At 38.3% G+C, this 25,810-nt stretch overlaps 1 protein-coding gene across 2 annotated transcripts in view; it reads left to right on the forward strand.

Moving 5' to 3' along the window:
* Window positions 1-25,810, forward strand: part of LOC114661848 (transmembrane protein 184B-like) — a 59,114-nt gene that overhangs the window by 17,351 nt on the left and 15,953 nt on the right. For both annotated transcript variants that reach the window (XM_051934562.1, XM_051934561.1), the window contains exons 2-3: window positions 20,119-20,352; window positions 21,417-21,582. In XM_051934562.1, coding sequence (XP_051790522.1) covers window positions 20,119-20,352; window positions 21,417-21,582 — 400 coding nt within the window. The remainder of the gene's footprint in view (window positions 1-20,118; window positions 20,353-21,416; window positions 21,583-25,810) is intronic.

Below are 25,810 nucleotides of genomic sequence, written 5' to 3' on the forward strand. Positions count from 1 at the left end.
TTCGCAGAAACACAACAAACTGCATTCTCTGTAAGTTCTGACATTTTTCACCAGCGCAGCCAGTTCGTCGATCTTATTTGAGATTGAGTTCACATTCCCCAGAATAACAGAAGGCACCGAAGGCTTAAAACGCCACTTTCTCGCAATCTGCTTCATTTTTAGCTTAGTGCCGGCTCTGCTGCCACGATACCGCCTTCTTACCTCGTCGGGTAAATATGGAACCACACCGGCACTGGCATTTGTTCTCAGCGCCCGAAGTTGAGTACTTGAATAGGCGAGTCTTGGCGTGTAAAAATCCATGCCCATGTTGTAAAAGTAAGTGTGTCCAGGGAACGAATCCACATAAAATAAAGTGGTAGGAGTGATCAATAAATAAAAATAGAAAAATAAAAGTAGAAAAATACACATATATATACAGTCATACACGGAGCTGCTGAAAAGGCTGCCACTCTCGGCGGCGCCGGATGTCGTATTGCAGAAAGCTTTTTATAGATTGAGCCAAGGAATCTTATACCTTGTATAAAATATCCCTGTTAACTTGGTTACTCAAGTTTATCTACCCACGCACTTCAGAATCTGCTTAACCCACTTATAAGTTTGTAGAGACTGAAACTTATCCTGGCAGTTTCAGGTTTAAGACAGGGACCAGCATTGGACAGTTTGCCATCCTGTTTCAGGGCACTCTTGTACAATCCTGCACTCAACGTATTAAAACATCTAGTTGTTAATTTGCTGATGAATTCAAACAATGATATTTTGGGGAATGTCAAATATGATTCAAAAAAGTGATTCACTGAAGTACAGTATTTCTTTTTGTGTTTTTTGTCAGTTTTATGTAGTTTGTTTTTAAAGTCCACAGATCTGAATTTATATGCAAAGCAGTGCTTGAATTGAATATACATAAGTGCTGATACCGTTTGTTATACTATTGTATTAACATAAAGAGCAAAGCATTTCCCTATTAGAAATTCAAGCAGCCCTATCTGGGATCGAAGAGAGGGCTTTGATTTTCAGTGCCGTACTTTGGGCTAGAGGTCAAAGGAGCAGTATGGATAACCAAGATGAGAGCTGGAATGCATATAAAAGTGCCAGTAGTAAAGATCAAAAAACAGTGATTGCTAACCATTGAGCTTTGTATCTTCCTTGAGTTTTGCCGAATTTCCTTTTTTCATTTCACAACACAATCATGTCTCTTTTTCCTGTCCATGATGCTGCTTTGTATTCAGTCATCTGACCACCCTATTGGTTAGTGGTGGTATTCGCGTGACCAGTCAATCACATCTGCTATGTCCTTCATTTGCATAAAAACACACTCTTAGCATAGCACAGAGCATGTAAGTCCACATAGTATTAATAAATATTGAAAATTACATTGACACATGTCAGGTAATTTTATTTTTTCAACAAATATCACTTAATTTCAATCAAATCAGTCAAAGCATGAGATTTTTACACTAGTTTCCCTATTGTAAGAGGTTTACCCCTAAATATTGATATATTAAAATGTCCTTTTACTGGGTACCTAGTGCCCTAGGTTTACCATCCTGCCGAATTTCAGTGTTTTTAACTGAATAATATATGTATGTATGTGTATATATATGTGTGTGTGTGTGTGTGTGTGTGTGTGTGTGTGTGTGTGTGTGTGTGTGTGTGTGTGTGTATATATATATATATATATGTATGTGTGTGTATGTATATATATATATATATATATATATATATATATATATATATATATATATATATATATATATATATATACACACACATTATATATGTATGTATGTAGCCTATGTGTGTGTGTACGGAAATGTCTGTGTAACCCTTTAACTGGGATGGAGAGGCATGTGTTTTGATTTTTTTCCATTATTTTTACATAGGGCTAGACATTTAATTTCTTATCCAAACAGGATTCCACCCTGACATTTATGAGGAACAAGGCCAGTAAATTGTGCATCATAAATTTAAATATCTGGCACAAGATTAAACATCCTTCATAGAGCATATTAGGGTGACGGAGGGTCCATGATTTCTTGAAGGAGAAGAATGCTTAATAAAGGAATGATCTAGTTAGGCTCTGGAGCTGTGAGCTATCATCAATAATTGCTGGGCCACAATTATGTTATTGTATTGTTCTGGGTCTCTTCTTTTTTTATGTTTTAAAAAGGTTTATTCAGATAACCACTGGTGCAGCAGTCTTTCCTGTGGATTGCACTCTTTAGAATAAAGGAGCACTTATATAATAACATCTCATAAAGGCCATTATGTTAAAACCTTTGTGTTTCACTATTTGCCCCCGGCATTTGTATTCATAAAGGGTGTAGCCATTTGCAAAAATGGGATGTGAACTGAAGACCTTGTTAACATTGTGGTTGTTGAGTGGTTGACCTCCGTATAACAAAACTGCCAAATAAAATCTTTTACAAAGCAACCATCAGATGAGAACAGTGTCGCACTTTTAAAGGAGATATGAGACAATTAAGATCCAGATAAAATCATTTCCGTCACTGTGTGACTCATCACTGCAGTGTCTTGCAGAGTGCAGTCTATGGGTGGGAGTTGCTGGAAGGTTAGTGCAAAAGGATTGATGTTTAATGTTAAGAAACATGTAATTGTACTGATCAGAGTAAACTTAGAATAACAAGCCTCCCTATGGGGGCAAAAGCTCATTATGAAAATGGCAAAAGGACTTCTGGCCTTACTAATAATGATGCATTTGCATGACATTTATTTGTGTGAATGTATGTGTGTATTCTTATGTGATTTTCATGATGCTACTAAGCTGCTGTCTAAAATTGAATTTAGAGGTTAGTCTATAGAACAACCCATTTTAACACAGTATATGCTATACGACTCCCTTCCCATTTTTTAACAGATCGTGTAATATGCCAGGGTAGTAACAGCCCGCTTGCCAAATAGTCAGAATGTAATAAAGTAAGACGACCAGGCTTTTACAGTTCAGCAAAATATGGAAAGTTACATTTGGTTAGGAAGTAAATATCAGATGCTATACTGTGCTGTTATCCAAAAATGTGGCATCCCTGTTGTGTTAAGTATCCTAGCATTAATTTTGACATCTTTTAATTTTGCCATTAATGCTTTTTGCTTGATAATGTAACTTTGGCCAAGTTAGATTATGACCTTAAAACAGGGGTGTCGAACTCCAGTCCTGGAGGGCCGCAGTGGCTGCAGGTTTTCATTCTAACCATCTTCTTAATTAGTGACCAATTTTTGATGCTAATTACTTTTAATTAACTTGACTCTGGCCCTTTAGTTGTTTCTTTTCCTTAATTAGCAGCCAAACAATAATGAGACACAAAACAAACCACCACATCCCACAATATCTGAAAATAAAGAAAGGTGATGGTCTCAGTAAGGTTGATCTCTCAACTCACCAAAACACTTTGACGATGTTCTTATAAAAAACAAAAAATCAACAGTTCTGGAAATGTCTGCTGTTGCAGAACGAGAGCAGCAACAAGCCGTGGAATTAAATAACGGGTTTAATTAACAGCAAGCATCGGCTTTTCATTAAGAAACTGGTTGGAGTTTGAAGCCCCAGTTTAAGCTGGTCATCTGTTGGCTTGTTTCACATCTCACTTCTGTTTGGCTGTCATTTACTGAGGAAACGAATCAATTCAGAGGACTGAATCCTTCTAATATGGCTGTTAAAATAAATGGGGGAAAAAGTGAATTAGCAGTGAAAACTGATTAGGAAAAGGGTTATAATGAAAACCTGCAGCCACTGCGGCCCTCCAGGACTGGAGTTTGACACCCCTGCCTTAAAAGCTCTTTATATTTCTTCTGTTAGAATGACTTTTGACCAAGAAGAGTAACATCCCTTTCTATGCTCAGATTTTGTTTGCTCACCCATAGATAGGTAAGGTAGAAGTACACTAGAAACGTTTTTCAGTAGCTTGGGAGTGACAGGTGCTACTTGCTTTGTTGCATTTTATTTTATTTTTTTTTATTGTTTTTGCAAACCAGAGTTAGAAATTTAGAAGTTGTTTAAGATCCAGAAGTTATTTTATAATCTTGGCTAGATGTGGGGTACATTTTATTAGGCCTCTGTTCTCAGCAGTTCCTTGCTGGCAGCTGTTGATCTTTGGTTTTGGGGTGGTGACAGCTGTTTGTAATGTAATCCCATTCAAATCACATTAGTAAAGTGACTCTTCAAGCTACTGAACAATGCCTAAAGTGATATTAGTTACAGATTGACACTAAAGTTTCTTGTACTGCATTACGTCGTAATGTGTCTAGGCAAGGATTTCTGACTTGGGATCCCTAGACCTCAACTCATTCTGGTTGCCTCTGACCTCTATTGGGTTATTTTCTCCACTGATCCATGTACATGGCTTTTTTCCCCCATGTGCATTCATGTATCATTTATTCTGGATCTTGCCTGCCTCTACAGCACACTGAACTACATTTTTGTGAAAATGTCAAATCTGAGACTCATTAAACTAATACCAAAAAAAAAAATAGATGCCCTAATTGAATCATTCCTTGAAGCACTGGTTCATTTTGTGATACATCCTTCTTTCTTGATCGTTGCCAGATGCTCAGAAAATTACTCTGCTTTTAACCTGCACTTGAAATGAATTTGGGTTGACAGGATTCTGATTTGATTCTTTTTGGCAGCACTTCCTAAAGCAAAGCCACTGGGTAATTTGCTGGCCTGTATACAGACTGTGGGCAAAACCTGCAAGGTCGGAAGAGTGCAGGGTTTGTTCTGTTGTACAGTGTGCTACATAGAATGGATCATGCACTGTGACAGAGAGAGAAACTGGATCATTTTTTTCTCCTTTTTATAATTAATTTTTCATTACAAACATATGGGCCCAAAGGTGTTGCTCTTGCAAGCCATTGTGTGGAAAATTTGAGCAGCACAGATAGATCTATGCAACCTGCAGGAGTCTTACAACAGAACACATTTTATAGGTGTTTAAACAGGTGTATGTAGCAACAAGGTAATTTTATGTAATCTGCATATATTTTAATATTGTGTCCTTTGAAAAATATCAAATAATAGCAGGAACTATTACAAATAATAGCGCATATCAAGCGGGAGCCATGAATTTATTTTCTTTGATTCCTGTATCCTCATTACATTCTTTAACTGCCGCTCATTGTAGCGGGGAGTGGTAACATTTTGTATGATGATTAGTACATACAAATAGGAATTTCACTGTCCTGTATACACTTGACAATGATGATCCTATAAACCTTTAAAGGTGTAACCTTTTGTGGATCTGCCTGAGCATAGCATGAGAGAAAGCCAACTTACAGCAAAGCCTTCTTTAAACATTCTTTGTGGAGACTGGTAGTGTTAATGTGGAGGATTATTAGTCCTGCATCACTATGTGATCCTGAGCAAAATACCCAACCCACTAGTTGTGTAAAATGAACATCTTTAATGAATCTGTACCGTATAGGAAAATGTTCCTTGGAATAGTATTCACCTTGAAAGGCATTGCAAAAAAGAAAAAAGTGGTTGCCAAGACAGTTCTGAACAGAGTACAATAGGAGAATAGAGTTGGTTCAGTTGCTTAGCTGTCTGGGACCAGATTAACAAGCTTTGCTTGCTGTAACCTTGTGCGGTTGTTAGGGTCCAGTTATTTGTGTCTCCCTTAAAGCTGTTGTCGCCTAGCTGCCACCCACTGCTGTCAACTTGCTTTCAAAGTTATATTTATTGTTTGTCTTAATGTCAGTACAGTCAAACCAGAAGGAAAGAAGGGTGAGAAAAAAAAGTGTACAGAAATTTAAATAAATAGTGTGGTGCAGGGTGACATGCTTAAACCGCTAAACAGACCCCCCCCCCATTAGAACAATCTGAACGAGAACAGGCCATTCAGCCCAACAAAGCTCACCAGTCCTATCCACTTAAGTCTTCTAAAAAAACATCAAGTCGAGTTTTGAAAGTCCCTAAAGTCTTACTGCTTGGTAGCTTATTCCATGTGTCAATGATTCTCTATGTAAAGAAAACACCCCAATGTTTGTGTGAAATTTACCCTTAACAAGTATCCAACTGTGCCCCCATGTTCTTGTTGAACTCGTTTTAAAATAACAGTCACAATCCACTGGACTAATCCCCTTCATAATTTTAAACACTGAAATCATGTCACCTCTTAATCTTCTTTTGCTTAAACTGAAAAGGCTCCGCTCTTTTAATCTTTCTTCATGATTCATCCCCTGTTTCCCCTGGAATCGTCCAAGTCACTCTTCTCTGGACCTTTTGCTATGTCCTTTTTGTAGTATAGAGACCAAAACTGCACACAGTACTACAGATGAGACCTCAACAGTGCATTATAAAACTTGAGCATAACCTCCTGTGACTTGTACTCCACACATCGTGTTATATAACCTAACATTCTATTTGCCTTCTTAATGGCTTCTTAACACTGTTGGGAAGTTGATAGCGTAGAGTCCACTATGACTTGTAAATCCTTCTCATAAGATGTACTCTCGATTTTCAGACATCCCATTGTGTATTCAAACCTAACATTTTTTCTTCCTATGTGTATTACCTTACATTTACTGACATTGACTTTCATTTGTCACAAATCTGCCCAAGCTTGTATGCTGTCCAAGTCCTTCTGTAATGATGTAACAGATTCCAAATTATCTGGCAATCCACCTATCTTGGTATCCTCTGCAAACTTAACCAGTTTGTTACTTAAATTCCTATCTAAAGTCTTTTTTTATATTAAAAATAGCAGCGGCCCTAGCACTGACCTGTGTGGAACACCACTCTTAACATCGGCCAATTCTGATGAGGTTCCTCGTACCTTCACCCTCTGCTTCCTGTGTCTGAGCCAATTCTGCACCCATCTAAAAATCACCCTGAACTGCCAATTCTTTTAGTTTGATGCCCAACCTCTCATGTGGCACCTTATCAAATACTTTCTGAAAGTCAAGATATTGTAAATAATATCATATGCTCCACTTTGATCATATTCTTTTGTTGCTTCCTCATAGAATTCCAGCATGTTAGTAAAACATGACCTCTCTCTTCTGAACCCACGCTGACTGTTAAAACAACTCCTGTACTTGCCATGTGCTTCTCAATCTTATCCTTAATTCCTTCCATTAATTTTCCTGTGATGCATGTTAAGCTTACTGGCCTATTGTTGCTTGGATCTGCCCGGTCACCCTTTTTTATATAAATAGATATTTACCTTTTTCCAGTCCTTTGGAATCTCCCCAGTGCACAGTGACTTCCTAAAAATATGTGTCAAGGGTTTATACATGTACTCGCTAGCCTCTTTAAGAACCCGAGGGTAAATATTATTATCAATCTTTAATATTGTTTTTTGTATCAGTAAGGTGCTACTGGAGTATGTGAATTTCCCCTTGGGATTAATAAAGTATCTATCTATCAATCAATCTATCAATCAGTCAATCAATCAATCAATCATCAGGTGCTGGTGGTTTGTTTAATTTCAGCCTATTTAATCTGAGCAGTACTTCTCCTTCTACAATTTCCAAATCCTTCAGTACCTCCTTAGTAGTCACGTTTACTTCTGGGAAGTTATCTACTTCTTTACTTGTGAAGACCTCAAAAAAAATGCAATTGTAGAGCGTCCGCTATTTCATTGTCTATCTTTTAATTCCCTTTTATGGCTACTGATGCACTTCACCTCCTCCTTGACTGTTCTTTTACTACCAAAATAATGAAAGAATCTTATGTTGCGCAAGAAGGGCATCTTGTACTTCTGGTCTGTCTCAGTCCATACAGCATGAGTGTAAGTTGTACTTTTGCACTTTCAGGTTATTCTCTCTCTCTCCCTCATTCACATCATTGAACATTCTCTTGCTATATTTCACTCACTCTGGCATGTGGTGATGACAAAACCACTAGACACGCGTACCACTGCGTTATCCATCTCTCACACTCGCCACTATTCCCAGGTGAGAGAAATGAAGGGTGTTTGCGTAACACTCGTTCAGTCTCATCCACAGCAGTCTCTCCCCTTAGAGATTTGCTGTGGACAGTAATAGCTTTGGAGGTTTGGGGTCCACCTTGAATAGTTGCTGCTGACAGTCAGAGGAGGCCAATGTCGATTAGTTCAACTGACCCATTTGTGACCCATTGTGAGATACCTTTGCAAACCATATGGTAGCCTTTCCTACTGAATACAACACACAATCACAACCCTGCTCAACCCAAATTGCACCAACCCTCAACCCATTTTGTGTAAGCGCCCCGTAATTTAAGAAAATATGCTTTAGAGCAAAATACTAGGTTTCACTGGTATATCTGAATGCCTAGATCATGAAGTTCAGATCAGTATTTTATGGCAAAATGTGCATGTGTGCTTTTGAAAGCAATAGGATTAACACTGTAATTTGAAGACACAATCTCTTTTACATAGAAAACTGTGCAACAAAAAATTAAATATTTTCTTATTTCCTTACAACTTAAAGATTACACCTAACATCTACAAGCAGCATATAGTATAACAGGCCATTCATGCCGAACATACCTTGTCAGTCCCAATTCTAATTTTTGTTTTAAATATTTCTTACCCTTTGAAACTGCACTACTTAGTAATTTAATTTATGTATCTGTTCTTTCTGTGAACATTTTCATAATGCCAAATTCACCATTAACTAAATTCCTCTTGTGCCTCTGTGTAACAAGAACAGAAATAATTAATTTTAAATTAACAGTTGACATCCATCTTAACTCCTTGGATATTTTCAAATATTTTTGTAGTGTCCTTCTTTTTTTGTTGTTTTCTGATTTTCATTCTTCCAGTTTTTTCGCATATCCAACAGTCCTGGAATTCTTTGTGAGTTGTATACTAAATTCAAACACACATCCATAGACTATATAAAGGTTGTATGGTTTAATTCACCTTTTTGGGGTGATTAGGACAACTATCTAATGAGAAATGTTAGAGTTTTACAAATTTCAATTTTCCTTTTAATCAGTGTATATGTAAAATAATCATCTACAATTATAATGTACGGTCTGTAGAAAGCAGTAACTACAGCCATGATTTTGCTTTGTTTGTGGCATTATTCTTTTTACCATTTCTTAATATGTGGACAGGGTTTGGTTGTAGTTTGTTTAAACACAATTTAGGCAATGTACCTTTTTGTTCTCATTTTTATAAGAGACTTGTCAACAAGCTGCTTCGTTGGAGGTACTGTACATATACCCCTTCTGCACAGCTAGAAAGCCTGTTACAGGTTATTTTGTCAAATGACAATATTATCAATTGTTTGACACCACTGATGTAAATTTAGGCTCCATTCTGCCTGATGCTTTGCTAAGGTTTTCTATAATAAGGTTTTGATCAGCAGTTGTGTGGATTTGTTTTCATGCTCATACTGTAAATATATGCACTCTTTTACAATAAATGTTACCCCAACAGTGTGTGATTGACATCCCCTAGTCCGTTTGAATACTCTACCAAATGCAATACTAATGTTGGAGAATATTTTTATATTCAAATATGCATTTTTCTCATACACTCAAAGCACCATTTTATTTTACAGTAAGTTTACTTTTGACTAATTTATTGTTTACTAAGTATTTTCTTCCATGATATCACTTTAGTTCTGCTCTAGCCACAATAAGTCACTCATCAGTGATTAGTGTTGTTCTGTTTTTCTTTTTCCTTGCACAATTTAAATGCCTTCATTTATGCGTTCGCACATCGGTCAAATTCTTGACAGTGGTCTTTGCTCCTAAAGTTAGTTACAGTAACAAGTACTTTCTCAATTTGTGTGAAAAACCATTTCTGAATCTAAATTAAAAACATTGTCCCTGTTGCTATATTTGCCACCTGCATTAATTCAAACGTGGCCTGCCATGCAATGTAGGGCTAAGAAAAGTGCTAGTGCAAAAATGGCAATAGGTTGTAGGGGCTGTAAGAAGGCGTTTTAGCATCTACCATAGCAGAGCCTCTCTTTTATTTGATTTTCATACTAGCTTGTAAAAAGTTGTATCTGCTATGAACATTGCTGCTATGTAGCTTGTGTTGTTAAGGGCCTGTTTGAGCAGTATAGCAAAACTGCAAGTTTTTCAGGTTTGCGTCACTGAGACTTTGTATGTTCATCTCGATAGTTTTGTTGCTGACAATGAGGCTACTGACGGAATAGCTGGAGATTCTCTGCACCACTATAACCAAGGTAAATGGCTTTCTGTTTTTTTTTTCATTTTTGTGTAGATGCTCATTATTTGTTCTAGCTGTAAACAACAATCTTTCCAGGATAAAATATAGCATTGCATAAACAATGTTAGATTGTCAGTGAGAATCACACTTTTTTTTCTTTCACTTCTGTATCATACCATCTTATATATCTGCCTTCTCCCTTATAGACTTGTTCATTTCAAACAGAATTGTTCATTTGTTTGCTGTGAATTTGGGGATATTCTCTGGCATACTTTTATCTTATTCACATGTAACTTCTTGCTGTCAGGAAGCTTGTAACCTTTTATGTTTTGCCCTCCATGGCATGGTAGTGGCATGATACTGTCCGATCTGCTTGATACAGTTCAGTGTTAGGAGCTTATAATAGCAGCATTTAGTGTAATGCGGGAACCAACCCTGGACATGGGCTTTGTAACTGATAGGTACCACTTGTACACACTCACAGTCAAACTCAAGGGATATGGGAGTAAAACCAGAGTACCTGGAGGAAACTCATACACATGCGTGTCGGACAAGAAAACTTCACATATACAACAACCAGGCTCTGGGTTCAAACCCAGGAGGATGGTGGTTCTGGGAAGCTGCACTCCTAACCACTGCACCACTGTGATACTGTTGTTAAAGTGCTTAAAGCAAATTCTTATTTGTGCATATATGTTGATAACCTGTCACTTGCCTACTAAAATTATCCTTTTGGGAATGCTGATGTCCTAAGATACTTAGAATTTGGTCTTAAAATCATAGATATCTAAAAAAAAAAAACAACTTGTTGTGTGCATGCTTATTTATATACATAATCAGGAGTCTTTGTCCATACCCTTAACAGTTTAGAATGTGTGTTCATTGCCTTAACACTCTAGCTCTTCTGGCCTTCTGCCAAAGAGTGCGTGTGTGTTCACTTGGGTCAGTGTTGTGATATGAATTATACCTTCTCAGCAACCCAAGTACATCTCATGACATGAAAAACAGCAAGAGTAGTAACCAATGAGTTTAGAGTTTGATCTGTTAAAAACAATAATGACATAAAATATTCATTGTATCATTGAAGTATCCAGTCACACATGCCTCAGTCAGTGACATTCTTAGGTTTGAAACATGGCTAATCAAGTACTTTCCTTAAAGAAAAGTAGGGGGCTTCGCCCCCTGCTTACTTCACTTGCCAATGGCCTGCAGTACGCCCCAGCCACTTCATATCTCTGCTGCTCGTACTTTCATTATCTCTAACCTGCTCTGCATTTGTATCGCGCCAACATTTTTTAACCTCTTTACAACATTCTACTTTGTCATCTACTCTTTCTTTTATTTCTGGTCCAGGCGTAATTAAATCTCTTAGCACAAAGTCTCATCTTGCGGAACGTGAAAGTATGTCTCTGGAAAAAGTCACGTCTCGTCCCAGGATTTTTTATTATAATAGAGAGATAACTTTTACTCTATTATATTCTGTCTTTCCCTAAATAACTGTTGCCAATAGTTGTACATTTCTTTATATGTGAGTAAATAGTCACGTCAGTCAGCAAACTGTAATAACTGTCTTTCTGACATTGTCTTAGACTTGATCTGGTTGCAATGTTTTCTTTTTGCCAGAGCAGCCTTGAAGAGAATATTTCCATTGTGTGAATAAGCCAAACGCTTCGCATCTCCTATCACTTTGGGAGGTGGTAGTCTTTATAAGAAAAAAGAAGATGATTCTTTAAACACAGCTATTAAAGTTTACTGTAAATTATGTGACTGCAACATATGTATATAGTTGATTTTAATTGTGTACCCATATTAATGCTGAAAATATTTATATATTGAAATACACCTCACACAAAGCACAATGTGTTTATTATATATAAGGGCTGTTTCAAAAATGTACATTAAGCTTAATTTCCATTAGTGGTATAAAAACACCCTTCTGTTAAATAATGATTTCAATACTAAAATGAATGTAGGGGTAAAGATTTAATACAGCTGAACTTTTTTTTTTCCTTAGCCATGAGTAAATAGCATCATTAAGCAACTTTCAGAAATCTAATCTTTATCTGTCTTTTCTGTACATCATGTGCCTGGATATAAACCAGTAATAACAGAAATTGTGCATTAGCTCTGTTGTCACCAGTTGCTGTCTAAATCACAGAACAGACTAATTGATCCCAACCTGTGGATAACTGTAATGACACTAATTATTTCAGCTTCAGACCTGTTTTTCCGGTAGGTATTATGTACTGAACAGTGCATCTCAAATTAACAGTCCTGTTTCAGCAACTAGGAGCTTTTACAAATTGCCCAGGATAATTTTTAAAGAAATTCTTTAAGCTTAAATATAACTTGTTGAAGAACAGACATATGTCATATCCAAAGAATGCATAGAGGAAGTGATGCTCTATCTTTGCTTTAGGGATGCATTAGGGATGGGAGGGAAATGTTATGGACCAAAATGCAGAGACAACAACATGAAAAGAAACCTGAAATAACTGTTGTTTGTGCTGCTTAATTTGTTTTAAGTGCTAGACCTGTAAAACAGAACATTCCTATTTACTAAATCCAATTGGGGAAAAAAAATCTGTGTAATGACTAGAACACTTCAATTCATGAACAGTTTCCTCAATTTCTGTTCATGAATACTTTGATAATTTGGAACGGGCAAACATTGCCAGGTCTAGATGTTCTTTGTTGGTGCAGACTTAAGAATTATGACAGTGGTATACCTATAGTTGTTAAAGCTTTGGACTTTTAATCCCAAGGCTGCCAGTCTAGTTCCTGCCTCTTCATCTCTCAAATTGGCTTGTAATAAATTAAACAGTGACTGTTTTATATTGATATTTCTGAAAATTGGACCAACTTTTTTAAACTTGCAAGTTATGTGCTACAATTTGCCACCACAATTAAAATTTTATTTTGCTTTTGGATGGTGAGGACATAAAGGTAAAAAATGGGTAAGGTTTGTAGAAATTTTAAAGTACAGGACACCTCATTTCCTCCGACTTGAATTCTTTGAGGCATGGATTCACTAAGGTGCTGAAAATGTATTTTTGGCCATTGCTGACTTTGATAGCATCACAAAGTTCCTGTTGATTTTTCTGGAGCAAACTTCCAGTTCCATTTTCTCTTCAAATGCACACAATTGCATTGAGATCTTGCTACTGGGCAGGTCATTGAAACAAACTGAAGTTATTGCCTTGTTGTATGAAACAATGCTGACTTGATGTTTCTTTATCACATGGGGCATTATCGTTGTAGAAGTTTCCACTTGAAACAAGTTAGAAAATGTGTATGTGTGATTTTCAAAAACTTGGGTAACTGATTTGAAGGTTGGAGCATTTTACATTTTTTGTTACCTCTGATAGTTGGTTATAACATTTTTGTTCATTAAATACTATCCATGTTAACTGTCAAAGACAGGTAGTAGAGTTAATTTAAAAATATTTGATATTCTTTGCCTTACATGTACTTTTCCTCAATATCCTTGTGTGTCTGAACCTCCCTTGCTTGTCTCTCCCTCTCTTGAGCACATTCCTGTAAAGCCTGCTTCTCAGGCTCTGTCATTTCAAGGTTCCTTGCTCACCTTTGGTCTGCTGCTGGCTCTTGACCAATGAATGATGGGAGGTGGATCTTCAATTCAAAAACCCCAGTCCTGTGTGACTTGTATTTCCTGTTTATGAAGTGTGCTGATTTTTCCAGAACCTTTTATGTTACATTATTTTGGGTGAAGTATTCCTTTAACTTTCATTGGAAATCTGTTTTGTTATTAGTATCGGCTTTTGGTTGAGTAAAAGAGGAAAGTATACAAAATATACAAGCTGAAGTGACCTCTCTCAAGGTAAATATGAAGCAGTAAATTAATCCGTAATTGAAGTCACACAAATATTACTCTGTTTTAAGATAGACAAGTCTGCAAATTCCCTCATGGTTATCAATATTAAGTTATGACATTTCAGAAATTTGTACTGCACACTGTGCTTGAGATATCATAGCAAAAACTGACGTTTCCATACAAATCTCCTTGAAGAACAAGTAAGGCACATTGTTTCATGTGAATAGACTGTCTTGGCAATCACAGTATGTGCTTTTCACATCATGTTCGAATAGGGTTATAACGGTACAAAAATTTCAAACTTCCAATAAGATACTAAGAAAACTATTGAAATTCAATACCATTTTGATACTCAATACAGTATATTATGTAACTGAGTAAAAAATGTATTTAAATAAATTGCAGTTCTGTATTCATTAAAATCTTAATATTGATGAAAACAAACAATAGAAATTTTAGTCATTAAATGCAAATACTTAAAGAATGCAATCTTTTGTAAAAGTTAGGAGTAATGTTCTGTAAATAAATCAAAAGTAAAGACATTTAAATCCAGTCAACAGTGTTTTTACATTGATGAAAATAAGTACTGATGAAAATAAATACAGGCACTGTGATATTTTGGGTACAGCAGATAACTGGCGTACAACTTATTTCAGATGATATTTTAATGCTGGATGGGTTTCATCAGACTGAGTGGAACAAGCAGATGGGGAACTAGAGATTTTTGTGAATCTGCAATGGTGAAAAAGAGAGCACAGTACAATTAAAACTAGAATGTGTGACCAAGACATTGAAATATGGACTGAGTTTGTCTACAGTATGCCACTGCCCAGGAAAGTAAGTTGCATTATCCTGGCTGACTCAGCAACAGAAATAATTAACCTGTACCAATATCTTTTTGATGAATCATTCTTCATGCTGGTGACTTCAAAAGAGGAATCAAGTGTCTATTGGGCATGTTCTATTCATGGACACTACAAGCTGGACGTGCTCTATTATAGATATTAATGACTTTAAATGTAAACCTGTTGCACAATCCAAACAGGTCTGATTTCATCTTTCTGCCACCTACAAGCCTGTTATTGACAGCAACACCTCTCTATTATCCACACCAGACGTTTTATGTGTGTTGAGGTGTGTGTGTTCGTTGTTTATTTATTTTTGGGAGCTCCTGTAACATTTTAATTTCCCCTTGGGGACAAATAAAGCATAATTTCTCTGTCGGTTGTTACTGAGATAGTACAATGAAATGTTACAAAAATGTAATTAAAAGTAAATTAAATAAGTATTGCAACCTTTTGTAAACTGCATACATAAAAAATTAAACATTAAAGAACATTAAAGTAAAATGATTATTAATGTCTTCTTTTTGTAAACAGTTGTTCAGAAAAGCAACGCACAAGCAGGCCACTACCACACTTAAACAATCTGTATACATGCAAATAGTGTTCATTGCATGTTTGTGCAAATAAACTACAATGACTAGCATGTGAACGTGCTCTTCTGTGAGGCTGCTGCGTACCTTTGTTGGGCTGCAAATGACTCCTGATGTACAAAATATACTCTCTGAAGTACATCTGAAAGTATATGAGCGTACAGAGGAGTAGTGACACTGCAGCTGAGCACTAAAATGTCATAACACCTTACATTATGTAGTAAATGTGTTCAGATATAATTTTAAAATTGCACATAATAAAATCAAAGAAAGTGACGTACAGTGGCAGCAGACTTTGTAGCGAGGGTTTAAAAATTGAGTGAGCAACAGAGCATTATAGTACTAAAGAGTATTGCCTCTGAATGAACAATATGGAATAAAATTGACCCGAAGGTAAAACAAATACTGTAATTTGAAAACCGACAAAAAAAAAATTTTAACCGGTAAAAAAAAATAAATATCACATCCTTACTTTAAACACAAGTTTACTGGTTTATGCTTCATTTTGGAAGCTTAAGGTTCCATGATTTAGAAATGAGATACCTCTTGAAATTGTTTGTGTTGATTCACTTGCCATTTTTGCATACAGGCTTGCATGTATCTTGTGGTTTTCTGTCCCTATTTGCTAAAAAAGCCAAAGTGTTTCCAGATATCACTGCAGCTGCCCTCTTTGTTAGTTAAACATGTTGGTGAAGGCTCCAACACTGCTGAAACTGCCATCTCATAATAACACTTGTGAATGGATGCAATCAGGGTTGCACCTCAAGTCATTGTGAACTGGAAGTGCATTCGTAATGTAGACTATAGAATCAATACCAAGAAAAATGAGTATTAAAGACATTTAAAAATGTTAAAATAGAAACTTCTTGATATTTCAGTATTTCAGACAACCTTGTTTATGAATGCATCTAAAAGGGGAGACTCTGCCCATAAAGGGATACACATAGTTGATACAAAAGCTTATGTATGTTGTGTAGAGTTGCGCAGCATCTGTACCAAAAAAAAGCAAAAAATTTAAAATGGTACAATACCAGCATTTCAAAATAATGGGTACTAGAAGTAATTGTCTCCTTTGTACTCAAGCTCTTCCCATTGATACTTAGTAGAGTAGCCAGGTAAAAATGTACAGTGCATCCGGAAAGTATTCACAGCGCATCACTTTTTCCACATTTTGTTATGTTACAGCCTTATTCCAAAATGGATTAAATTCATTTTTTTCCTCAGAATTCTACCCATAACACCCCATAATGACAACGTGAAAAAAGTTTACTTGAGGTTTTTGCAAATTTATTAAAAATAAAAAACTGAGAAATCACATGTACATAAGTATTCACAGCCTTTGCTCAATACTTTGTCGATGCACCTTTGGCAGCAATAACAGCCTCAAGTCTTTTTGAATATGATGCCACAAGCTTGGCACACCTATCCTTGGCCAGTTTCGCCCATATCTCTTTGCAGCACCTCTCAACCTCTATCAGGTTGGATGGGAAGCGTTGGTGCACAGCCATTTTAAGATCTCTCCAGAGATGTTCAATTGGATTCAAGTCTGGGCTCTGGCTGGGCCACTCAAGGACATTCACAGAGTTGTCCTGAAGCCACTCCTTTGATATCTTGGCTGTGTGCTTAGGGTCGTTGTCCTGCTGAAAGATGAACCGTCGCCCCAGTCTGAGGTCAAGAGCGCTCTGGAGCAGGTTTTCATCCAGGATGTCTCTGTACGTTGCTGCACTCATCTTTTCCTTTATCCTGACTAGTCTCCCAGTCCCTGCCGCTGAAAAACATCCCCACAGCATGATGCTGCCACCACCATGCTTCACTGTAGGGATGGTATTGGCCTGGTGATGAGCGGTGCCTGGTTTCCTCCAAACGTGACGCCTGGCATTCACACCAAAGAGTTCAATCTTTGTCTCATCAGACCAGATAATTTTCTTTCTCATGGTCTGAGAGTCCTTCAGGTGCCTTTTGGCAAACTCCAGGCGGGCTGCCATGTGCCTTTTACTACGGAGTGGCTTCCGTCTGGCCACTCTACCATACAGGCCTGATTGGTGGATTGCTGCATAGATGGTTGTCCTTCTGGAAGGTTCTCCTCTCTCCACAGAGGACCTCTGGAGCTCTGACAGAGTGACCATCGGGTTCTTGGTCACCTCCCTGACTAAGGCCCCTCTCCCCCGATCGCTCAGTTTAGATGGCCGGCCAGCTCTAGGAAGAGTCCTGGTGGTTTCGAACTTCTTCCACTTACGGGTGATGGAGGCCACTGTGCTCATTGGGACCTTCAAAGCAGCAGAAATTTTTCTGTAACCTTCCCCAGATTTGTGCCTCGAGACAATCCTGTCTCGGAGGTCTACAGACAATTCCTTTGACTTCATGCTTGGTTTGTGCTCTGACATGAACTGTCAACTGTGGGACCTTATATAGACAGGTGTGTGCCTTTCCAAATCATGTCCAATCAGCTGAATTTACCACAGGTGGACTCCAATTAAGCTGCAGAAACATCTCAAGGATGATCGGGGAAACAGGATGCGCCTGAGCTCAATTTTGAGCTTCATGGCAAAGGCTGTGAATACTTATGTACATGTGCCTTCTCAATTTTTTCATTTTTAATAAATTTGCAAAAATCTCAAGTAAACATTTTTCACGTTGTCATTATGGGGTGTTGTGTGTAGAATTCTGAGAAAAAAATGAATTTAATCCATTTTGGAATAAGGCTGTAACATAACAAAATGTGGAAAAAGTGATGCGCTGTGAATACTTTCCGGATGCACTGTACTTGGATGTGCTAGAGACTTCATGAAACCACACGCTTTGTCTCCTTCAGTTCTTCTCGAGGGATATATCTTGCTTTTATGAACCCTTTATGCAATCAAAAGGGAAGCAGTGCACAGTGCGGCACAATGGCCCAAAGCACTAAGGAAGCCTATGTAAGACGTGGTGGAGGGGGATCTTTGTGGTTATCCATTATTTGCTTCGGAACCATTTTGGTCCGAAGGCTGGTATCAATACTGAAGTCAGTATTTTATTACAAATCCAACAGTAATGTTATGTCATCCAAATGGCACTCATTTGGTTTAAAAACACCCAATGTGTATCAAGAAAACATTTCTCACTCCATCACCAGACTGTATTATTGATAAAAGGCAGGATGGGTACATACATTTTACACCAAATAATCCTACCATTTGCATGTCCCAGCAGAAATTGATGCATCATTTTTACACTCTTCATTTGTATATTTGTCTTGGTAATCACATTCACACTTTAATCTCATCATCTTGTTCTTTGATAACAACAGTGTAACACAATTTGGTTGTCCACTTCAAGCACCAATGCTTTGTGCATTCAAAGACAGCCTTCTACAAACCTGTGTTGTGAAGAGTTATTTGAATATTTGTGGCCTTTTGGTAACTTGAACCTGTTTAGCCATTTTCCCCTGATCTCCCATAATAACTAGGTGTTTTTGTTTTCCCACAGAACTGCCACTTACTACTTGTTTTTTGTTTATCACATCATTCTCTGTAAACTCTAGGGACTATTGTTTGAAAATCCCTGGGGGGGCAGCCATTCCTAAGATGATGGATCTATGACGTCTGGCACCAACAATCATAGTTTCTTAGATCACACATCTTGGCCATTCTAATGTTTGGTTAAACAACAACTAACAACAACAACTCTTGACCGTGTCTCTCTGCTACATAATAATATGTATGGTTGTATCCACAACTTTTTAGAAGAGCAGGCTATTTGTGTTAATGATTGTTAGACCTAGTAAACTAGTCATCAAGCGTGTGTATATGGATATTAATAAGTACATATGTGAATGACCAAATAGTTTCACATGGCATTCAGTTAATTGAGTCTATATGCTCTTTCTCATTTTTCTCCATTCATTTTTTCAGTTCCATCCTAAGCAAATTTCTTTCATTTAAAATATCTGTCCTGTCCTGTATCAGCTGCCTTAGAGCCTCTGTTTTGCAAAAAAATAACCTGTTAAGTATAGAGCTGCTAGATAGATACCTTGGTCTGCTGCCTGACACCATCATTGCTTTTATAAGTATCTTGTTGCATCTTACAAGTGCATAGTGCCTCTTTATGAAAAGCTTGCACTTGATCTTCCAATAATCATCAAATTACAATATTAAATTTCATATGCAATTAATGTGTTTCTCAAGGTCTCAAACAGCTGGAGCCTTCCACATGAGGCACATACCATTGTGATGAGTCATTTTAAATGTAGTTAAGACAAACAAATTCTAAGTTAAATGGTCAATTAAGTGATGAGACATAAAGATCTGCCCTAGCATATCTCTAGTGGCCCCACTGCTTCTGCTTCTTTCATCTTAGACAAGTGCATTGTAATATCAGTCCAATTATGAGATGGAAGCATGAACGAAGAAACAGCAGATTACCTTTAAAAGCTACTGTATGTACTGCAAGTAGTGGTTAAAGTAGGTTATAGGCCAGTGTTCTCAAACTCTGGTCCTGAAGGGCCGCAGTGGCTGCAGGTTTTCATTTTAACTCTTTTCCTAATTAGTGACCTGTTTTTTCTGCTAATAAAGGCCATAATTTGGTTCCAGCCACAAATGGTTGTGTATATGCAGAGCAGGGATGACCCCTTTTGCTTGCAGATCATATGGTGTTTTAGTCCTGTTGTAGAACTTCATTAATGCCCTGAAGTTAGCATTTTACCTAACTTTTTTGACCATAACCTTTTCTATTTGCCATTTCAGATGAGCAGGATATTAAGGAGAGATGTGCCACAGCAGGCCCACCTCAACCCCTCCTTGGCAGGTGGAGCTGTACCTGGAACAGAGTTCACTGCAACACCGGCTGGTCCTAACTTCTCCTGGCTTTCTGATGCCCCTGTGACAGCAGTGGGGCAGCCCATCTTCCTGATGACCACATCAGCACAGGCAATTTCTGGCTTCTTTGTTTGGACGGCGTTGCTTATCACTTGCCACCAAGTAAGGTTCTAAAGAGTCAGATTTGGAAGTTTCAGATGTTGCATTTAAAAACCCTAACACCCCTGCACTGAGTCTTATAACTCAGGTTATAGGTTATCGAAAGTGGTACCTGTCAATATATCACTTTTATTGCTCCTTTCAAGCAGAAACTATTTCATACTGATAATCTGTCTCTACTGTCCTTTATGCTGTCCAGTCTTGACAACTTATTTCTTCAGTACGTACCCCACATTTTTTGTCTACTGTAAGGCTATACTGAAATTTCCTTCTAAACCATTCATCTAGGCTACATTACAGAGTGCCTCACATCTAGTGGCATAAAGCTAACTGACTGACAAAAGATGCTTTAATGCATACAGAGCCTTGTGCTCTTCTTCCATCATTATGTGTTAAAATGTTTTAGGAGGTGTCATGTTACAGAGAGCCTTTCTAAAGCATTAATTGATATAGGAGTGTTATATACAATGATTAGTGTTTCCCACCTTCTTCCATTGGCTCTTTTTTTCAGCTTTTTATTGCAGCATGTGTGCCTCTTGCTGTGATATGATTCTCTGGGCGGGGCACAGAGGTAACAAAGCAGAGTTGCTCTAGCAACAGGTGGCACCTGCTGGATCACTGACTTCAGAGGCAATGTTTCCTAGCAACATGCTGCTTTCTTTCACTGAAATGGGTGTGGTGCCTGAGAGACCTGTCAACTGAATTTCACCCTGTGAATCATTTAGTTAAATTCCCACAAATGTAAAGTAAATGCCATCTTGACATGCATTTCCAAATTATCCTGTCTTGGCCAATTTTGCAAAAAAAAATTTACACACTTTTCTGCACATGTGAGATTTTGTTTTCAATCAGTGGGACTGCAGACGTCAAAGCCTCCGATTGGACCATGTCACAATAGATATGCACCTTGGCAATTGTTGTTTTAATGTAGTGCAATCTTTATCTTTTTTCCTAACATTAGTTACTCTGTTTTAAAGATGAATGTATCTGTGTTCAGTTTGACCATCCTGTTTTGAGGAATTATTTGTGTGGCCATCTTGTGATCCTACTGTACTTGTCTCCTGCAGATATACATGCACCTGCGCTACTACAGCTCCCCCAATGAGCAGCGTTACATTGTGAGGATCCTCTTCATTGTGCCTATCTACGCTTTTGATTCCTGGCTTAGTTTACTATTCTTCACCAATGACCAGTACTATGTCTACTTTGACACAGTGAGGGACTGCTATGAGGGTAAGATGCTTGGGCGTCACGGTGAACCAAAGATACCTCAAGGAAAAGCCTGTGTCTTGTTATATTAGCTGTATAAAATATCCATAAGGTTGGGACTGAGATATGCAGCACCCATTCAGAGAAGGTCTCTGCTTTTAATTATGGTGCCATGACTGATCTGGAAAAATTTGTTTCTGTTTTTCTAAGTGTCAGTCTGTGAGAAGAGCTTTCAGACAGGCCATGCAAAGCATTTTCCATCAAGTAAATCCGTGTGAGCCCTGTCTCATCAGATTTTTGACTTTTTAGTATTCAGCCATATGAAAAAGTACATTTCATGAAATATGTCCACACATGTTAAAGGAAAAGCAAGATTTGATCTACATTTAAACAGTGATTTTTAGATGAAACAGCTAAAATTTGACTTTGCTGTAATTTATTCTGTGAAAAATGAACAGAGATACCCTTTTCATCTGTGAAAAATATAAGCCCACCTTTAGCTTTAGTAGCCAGTATATTCCAGCCTCAGACATCGATTGGGAGAAAGTTTTTCTCACTCCTCAATGCTCAGTTCTTTCAGCTATATGATGTCTGAGGGATGTCTTGCGTGCACAGCCTGTTTCAAATCCCCCAGCAGCATATCAATGGGTTACAGATCCAGGCTTTGGCTTGGCCAGTCTAGAACCCTCAATTTCATTCTCTTCAGCCATTCATTGTAAGGTTTACTGGCCGTTTAGGATCATTGTCATGTTGCAAAGTCCACTTTCAGCTCAGCTTCCATCTTCTGACAGATGGCTTCACATTATCCTTGATCACCCTTGGGTATCATGAAGATTTGTTATTGAGTTCCAGGATGGTGAGTTACACTGGCCATTTGGAACCAGGTTCTTATAGTCAATTGCAGTCATTTTTGTTAAACATGTTTCCTGATTCTATGGTCAAATAGTTCCAGAAGTCCTGACCTTTGTCTAGGTGCTGTGGGGAACAGCCCAGACACAGACAGGTAGACACGATGGTTTCACCCAACACACGTTTATTATTCATATTTACAATAGTGAAGTGCAGAAACCCAGTGCCGCAGCACCAATCACCCCTCAAGTCCTTGGCCACAATACAATGCCTTCTCACAGTCTCTGGTCCGCCTCCACTCCTCTTCACCAAGCTTCGTCCTCTTCCACCCGACTCTTGCCCCTGACTGGAGGGAGGTGGCCCCTTTTATACACCCCGGAAGGACTCCAGGTATATCTTAAGGGCATCCGTAGCCACACCCCTGTGTGGCGGAAGCTCTGTCGGTGTATTCGGAAGTCCTCCGGGTGTTCCCAATACTCTTCCCCCCAGCACTTCTGGGTGTGGCAGAAGTACTGAGGTCCAGGGCTCCCAAGGCATCGGGGCGCCCCCTGGCGGTGACCACGGGCCCCTACAGGGTTGAGCTTCCAAGCTCTGTACCCGTGGCACCCAAAGCAACCAGGGAGGACGCCCCCTCATGTCCTGGAGGAGGCACAAGCCCTCCTCCGCTCCTCCTGGGCATCCCGGCCGGGCATGAACCTCCGCCGGGTACCACAGTGCTCATGTGCAAATTAGTCATGGCCTTGTTGTTCTTTCTGGACAGCACCTGGTTTCTTCCTGGCACATCTCCCACATGAATCAAATTTGGGCATTTGCTTTCTAATAGTAGATACATGCCCTTTGACATTAGCAGTAGCAAGAGCTACGTGTAGATGATGAAATTTTAGGTTCTTACAAACTTCTTTCAGCATCTTGTGTCCCACTCTTGGGCTAACTTGCTGGGGAGATCTGACTTGAACAAGCTGGTAATTGTTTAAAATCTTTCTCAGTTTATAGATAATCCTGCAGACAATGGAATAGTTGATTTCCATTTGTTTGACATTCTTTTTAAATCCCTTTTCAAATTCATAGGTATCTATGGCCTATTTTCTGAAAGCATTAGAGAGCTTTTTCGTTCTAGGCATAGTGATAACATAAACTTCAACAACAGAGAGTGAACCAAACTAAACATATGCGGTTTAAATAAGATGGGTTCAGGTAAGATCCTCTCTAATAATGTTATAATCATGTGCACCTGATTCTAATTTTAGGTGTTTGGGGTAGTGATAAATATAGGAGTGTACTTGCTTTTCTCACATGAAACATTTGCATTTATGTCTACTTCGTTTATGCAGTGGTCTACAAAATGTAAATGTGGTATGGTGATAGTTATATCACAGACTTTGTCTGTGTTGATGATCTGTGTTCCCAAAACTCCTCCCTTCTCTGCACCATATCATGTAATTCAACCAAATTTTTTTTTCTTTCTCAAATTATAGCAGTCATATTTGGAAACCCAGCTGCACAGTAATTTTTTTGATTTTAATAATATCTGCTTTATGCAGAGTACAGTGATCCCTCGCTATATCACGCTTCGACTTTCGCGGCTTCACTCTATCGCGATTTTTTCTCATACACGCTTACGTCACTACGCATGCGCTTTCTGAGAACTTTTATCTAAGCCCCACGATGGCTGCTAAACGTGCTGCTTTTTCTAAGCCTTCTGACAATGAAACTAAGCGCTGGAGGAAGATGCTTACCATCCAGGAGAAGGTGAAACTCTTGGATATGATCAAAGATGGCAATACCCTACAAAAGCCTCCTCACGCATATGAAAAGACAGCGCCACCAACTGCCTATCAAGATGTTCTTCAGCCGCGCGTCCAGACAGCCACTGCCTACTCCTAGTACTCCTTCAGCGGAAGAAGACAACGATGCACCTGCTGAAGATACTGCACCACCTTGTCACAATTGAGTCACAGATTTGCACAGAGACACAGGAGGTTGTAGAAAAAAAAGAACTTTATTCAAAGCACTGCAAACAAACATTTGTCTCTTTTCAAAAGTTTAAACGTGCTCCATGACAAGTCAGAGATGACAGTTCCGCCAGGAGCAGAGAATGTCTGAGAGAGAGGGAGAGAGAGAGAAACAAAACAACCAATTCCAAAGCTAAGAGGCGCTGCACAATACTTTTAAGTAAGCGGAGTACCGTGTGAGAGGTTTATCACGCGTTATAGCTCAAGTAAGAAGGGTAAGGAGCAATGTGAAGGTAGACCGTCAGCTGTTTCAGGGGTTTTCCCAGGGGCGTCTGTGTCCTCTGAGGGTGCGATCAGCGCTCCAGCTTACAACCTGAAGACTCTCCTACTGAGCTCATGCCTTCATAGGTTAGTGGTTGTGTGTAAGAACTGTGTGTGTGTGTAATTAAATGTACAGTACAATAATAATAATATATTTGTAACGTCTAATATGTCTTATTTTCTCATATTTTGTCTAATATATTGGGTAATATGAGTGTAATGGTGACTAAAGGGTGTTATTTCATGTCTAGAGGGCTCTAATAATGTTAAAAAACATATTTAGAAGGTCGTAAACAGGTTTTCTATACTCTGCGAAAATATTCGATTTATAAATAAAGAATCCTACTTTGCGAAAATTCATTTATCGCGGTAGAGTCTGGAACGGATTAACTGTGATAAACGAGGGTTCACTGTATTACCAAATGATTAGCGCATAATGATAACAGCTGCTCTGCACAGCACTTCCAAACCACTGTGCTGGAGTGTGAGTGAACAGTATGATTCAAAAGTGCTGCACACCACAGCTTAGAGGGAACATACGCTCTGATGCTTTGTTGGTGAGAGTTTTTTTACTAACCATCGTCACTGCTGGACCTACACGCATTGCTCTCTGTCATTTTTGTATATTTTCTGTGTACAACAACATTTTAATCAAAACACAGGTACATAGGTGGAGAATGAAAGCCTGCTGCTGTTTGTTACTGTTGTTTACCAACTGATACAGCTATTCTACTGATGCTACTGTGAACAAACTGTGTTTCATGCACATATGTATTAAATACATTGTGTTAAATTACCTTCAGGCTATGTGCATAAGGTGTATATGAAACAAATACATTTTGTGTTTAAACATGGGTCACTTCCCCAAGATATCTCATTACGTTTATGCAAATATTCCAAAATCCAAAAAATTCCTAAACCTGAAATACTTCTGGTCCCGGGCATGTCAGACTGGGATAGTCAACCTGTACTGGAATATGTGATTAAAATAAGAACCTTTTTGATTGTTTTATTAAAACTGCATGAATTTGAGTGCATCCTAGAGATAAACTGGTGTAAACCTTGGAAAGGGTTAGTTATTTATTTTAGGAATATTGGGAAGTGATTTTGTGTGTTGCAGAGCCAGTTTG

The sequence above is a fragment of the Erpetoichthys calabaricus genome, chromosome 12 (assembly GCF_900747795.2).
Source record: "Erpetoichthys calabaricus chromosome 12, fErpCal1.3, whole genome shotgun sequence".
NCBI lineage: Eukaryota > Metazoa > Chordata > Cladistia > Polypteriformes > Polypteridae > Erpetoichthys > Erpetoichthys calabaricus.